Source organism: Oryzias melastigma, linkage group LG4, assembly GCF_002922805.2.
Source record: "Oryzias melastigma strain HK-1 linkage group LG4, ASM292280v2, whole genome shotgun sequence".
In the NCBI taxonomy this organism is placed as follows: domain Eukaryota; kingdom Metazoa; phylum Chordata; class Actinopteri; order Beloniformes; family Adrianichthyidae; genus Oryzias; species Oryzias melastigma.
This window is the reverse complement of record NC_050515.1, coordinates 20550664-20554703: the sequence shown is the minus strand read 5'-3', so window position 1 is coordinate 20554703 and position 4040 is coordinate 20550664. Positions and strand designations below refer to the sequence as shown.

The 4040-nt window shown below is 49.9% G+C and overlaps 1 protein-coding gene across 1 annotated transcript; it reads left to right on the top strand.

Moving 5' to 3' along the window:
• Nucleotides 1-1040: 1040 nt before the first annotated feature.
• Nucleotides 1041-3144, top strand: LOC112150800 (forkhead box C1-A). The gene has a single exon (XM_024279288.2). The coding sequence runs from the start codon at nt 1355-1357 to the stop codon at nt 2738-2740; it is 1386 nt and encodes a 461-aa protein (XP_024135056.1). The 5' UTR covers nt 1041-1354; the 3' UTR covers nt 2741-3144.
• Nucleotides 3145-4040: the final 896 nt, after the last annotated feature.

Genomic DNA, 4040 nt, shown 5'->3' with positions numbered 1-4040 from the left:
AAATAAACGCAGTGATCACATTTGAAAAGCCTCCAAAACACACCGAGATCTGCTCCGTGTTCACTAAAAACAGTTCAGACATTAATTCTGTCAAACTAGAACTTGTGCGTAAATGTGTCCAATTTATGAAGTTAAAAATTAGTGATTTTGTTATTTTAAATATAATACATTTTGTGATAATTGTGGATTATTTTTATAGCATCTCAAATTGTAAAAAAATAATCATTAAGAAAAACTTTTTAAGTTGTGAAATTATATTTCTTCCCCTTTTCATTTAGTTTATTTTTATTACAAATTTCTGGATCTCAGTTTTTCCCAAATAAAAATAAATTCCAATAAACTTTTTCCATTAGTGTTTGAACTCACGCTGCTCTGGTTTGTGCCTTATTGGATTAAACCTCCAGAGACTTTGGTGCGTTTAGGTGTCAGATGGCAGAATTAACGCTCTCACGCTGCGCGCCGGACATTTGGAGGTCCTCTTCAGAGATCCCGCCTGGCTCCCCAGCGGAGGCCCGTTTTGTCCCCCCTGCATCCAAGGGCCAAACGCTCCTCATTCAGGCTTTAACGAGCTCCCCGCTCAGCCGCCCACCGGCGCTGATGGTGAGGAAGACGACGAGGAGGAAGATTCTGCGTGCGTCTTGTTTATTCAGAGGCTCAGCTGCTGATGGAGTTTCACACACACACTCTTAGCGCATTCCTGTGCGTCCATGTGTGGGCTCTTAATTGAAGGTTTAATTATGCACATTAACCTTTAGAAGAAAAAACGACATTTTTATTTAAATTTAGGTAAAGAAAAACTTGTATCTTAAAAACCCATCAATGAATAAAACCAATAGGTTCTGATTTAATTTAAATTTTGTGATCGAAAAAATATGAAATTCAAAATTTATTGCGATTAAGGCCATTAAAATATTTTTAGAGCTTTTTGGACACACCCTTGGAAGGGTTTTAATAACTCTACGTCTGAACTGAAAGGAGAAAGAAACTAGACGCAGGAGGAGGAGGAGGGGGGTGGAGGAGAAAGGGGGAGGAGGGAGTCATTTTTATCGTCGTGCTCTTTTCCACAGGTTCATTTCGGCGTCCCATTGGATGATTGAGCGCACGCTCGGGGTGGAGCAGTTCCAGCAGCCAAAAGACAGGAAAAAATGTGAGGAGTCGAGAAGGAAAAAAAGAAAAGAAGAGTTCCCGGCTGTGCAGAGAGACGCTCCTCCGGCTTCCTCACTTCCCAAATGTTCAGTGCAGCGGCGCGCGCTCTCTCCGGTTCACCGTGGAGGACTGCGGCTTGAGGCGGGACGTTTAGGAGTGAAGCGGAGCGCGCGTGAAAGTTTGGAGACGTTTTTACGCACGGCGCAGGATGCAGGCGCGCTACTCCGTCTCCAGCCCCAACTCTTTGGGAGTTGTTCCCTACATCAGCGGCGACCAGAGCTACTACCGGGCGGGCGGCGGCTACACCGGCATGCCCGCGCCCATGAGCATGTACTCCCACGCGGCCCACGAACAGTACCCGGCCAGCATGGCCCGGTACGGACCGTACACCCCGCCGCACCAGCCCAAGGACATGGTGAAGCCCCCCTACAGCTACATCGCCCTCATCACCATGGCGATCCAGAACTCCCCGGAGAAGAAGATCACCCTGAACGGGATTTATCAGTTCATCATGGAGAGGTTCCCCTTCTACCGGGACAACAAGCAGGGCTGGCAGAACAGCATCCGACACAACCTGTCCCTGAACGAGTGCTTCGTCAAAGTGCCCCGGGACGATAAGAAGCCCGGGAAGGGCAGCTACTGGACCTTAGACCCGGACTCCTACAACATGTTTGAGAACGGCAGCTTCCTGCGGCGCCGGCGGAGGTTCAAGAAGAAGGACGTGCAGAGGGAGAAGGAGGACCGGCAGGGCAAGGACTCCTCCGGGCGCCGGGAGCAGGAGCCGCCGGCGCAGGGCTCCCAGCCGGTGCGGATCCAGGATATAAAGACCGAGAACGGGACCGCCACGCCGCCTCAGGCCGCCTCCCCGACCCTAGGCGCCGTGCCCAAGATCGAGAGTCCCGACAGCAGCAGCAGCATGTCCACGGGCAGCCCGCACAGCGTGCCCTCCACCCGCTCCCTCAGCATGGAGGGCGCAGAGCACCACCACCAGGTCCCAGCGCAGGGCTTCAGCGTGGACAACATCATGACCTCCCTGAGGGGGTCCCCGCAGGCCGAGCTCTCCCCGCCGCTCATCGCCTCCTCTCGGACAGGTATCACCCCCTCACTGTCGCTCAATTACTCCCCCAACCAGACGTCGGGCTACACCCCCACCTGCAACCAGAACGTCATCTCCACGAGCCCCAGCGCCACCTACCACTGCAACATGCAGGCCATGAGCCTGTACGCCGGGGACAGGTCATCGGGGGGCCACCTGGCGGCCCCCACCACAGTAGAGGAGGCCCTGCCCGACTATTGCATCACCACGACCACCGCGTCCCCGCTCGGCCACGGGGGCCAGGCGGGGGCCCAGGAGGGCCACCACGCGCACCAGGGCAGGCTGGCGTCCTGGTACGGGGACCTGAGCCACCTGAGCCCGGGCTACCCGGCGCAGCAGCAGAACTTCCACTCGGTTCGGGAGATGTTCGAGTCGCAGCGGATCGGGCTGAACGGCTCCCCGGTGAACGGGAATAACAGCTGTCAGATGGCCTTCCCGTCCAGCCAGTCCATCTACCGCACATCAGGAGCCTTTGTTTATGACTGCAGCAAGTTCTGAGCGTCCAACAAACAACTCGAATATATATTTTCCATATAACTTTGATTTTTTTGTATTTTTTTTTTCCCCGCATGGACACAAAAAACTTGTGTGGAAAGCTGTGTAACACCAAAACACGTAAGTTCCCTTCTCCCTCTGAGATCTGTTCATAAACAAATCAGATGTTTCTTTTTTTAAAGACTGTAAATTATAGCCTAATTTAGTAATTTATTTTTTAGGAGAAAAAGTTGGGAATGCTTAGGACCAAACATTTGAAACTCCTGCTTTTAGCTGTCCCAGCTCTTGTACAGTAAGGGGAGGACTCTGTAGCCTGTACTGACCTATTTTTATTCACGTGTATTTCTTGAAATTTATTTTTGAAGGCCTTTGTTTTGTCTAATAAACTGTCGTTTATTTGATTTTAATTGGGTGCTTTTATCAGAGCCAGGAAGCAGCACAAAAAAGAAACACAAATTTGAAATCACACCAAAAAATAGCTACATTTAAAAAGAGAGGTTGGTAATTAAAAACAAACAACAATTATGGATCGATTTAATCTGTAGGAGGGTCACGCGCGGATCTCATTATAATTACAGCCTCAGGGGGGGGTTTCCCTTCGATTTTATGGCAAACTTTCTAGTTGTTTTTCCTTAAAAAAGAAGTTCGTAATTTATGGCCTCCTCAGCCTGACTGGTTGTGGGGGTGTCTGGATGCAGCAGCAGCAGCTGCAGCTGGCCGGGATGTCTCTGTAGAACCTCGTGCTGCAGGTCCAGACAGCTGAAAGGTTCCCCGTGCGCAACCAGAGCGCAGAAGGGAAGGATGGATGGAGAGAGGCGCGCCGTGCTGCGCCGCGCGGCCTGCTTCGCCTTCTGCAGCCCCGCGCGCGCAGCAGCAGCAGCGGTTGCTGATTGAAAAATCGCTGCTGTCAGATGTTTGTTTATTTTGCCACTTCTTTGATCACGTGACGCCTTCTTCTTCTCCCCCCCTCTCAACCCCCCCCATCCCCAAAATGATTCCAGTTTCACCAAATATCCAAAGGGGATTTAGGTTTTTTTCTGCGGGGAGGGGAAAAAAACTTATTTATTTATTTATTTATTTTATTTTTAACCACAAACTTTCAAAATTGTTTTGATACATTTCTAAATATGGAAAATAATATTAAAAAAAATAATTAGATTTTTGCCAGATTGTTTTGATCCCTCTGCGCCAGCAGCCCCTTTTACGCATGCGCGTCATGACTGCCTGCTGTCACTTTCAGTGTTGATGAGGTTTTAATGAGTTACTGAAACAAAACAAATATATAAATATGCCCCCCCCCCTC

What these genes read in the sequence shown, in the direction of transcription:
- LOC112150800 (XM_024279288.2), top strand. Translation starts at nt 1,355, where the DNA reads ATGCAGGCGCGCTACTCCGTCTCCAGCCCCAACTCTTTGGGAGTTGTT.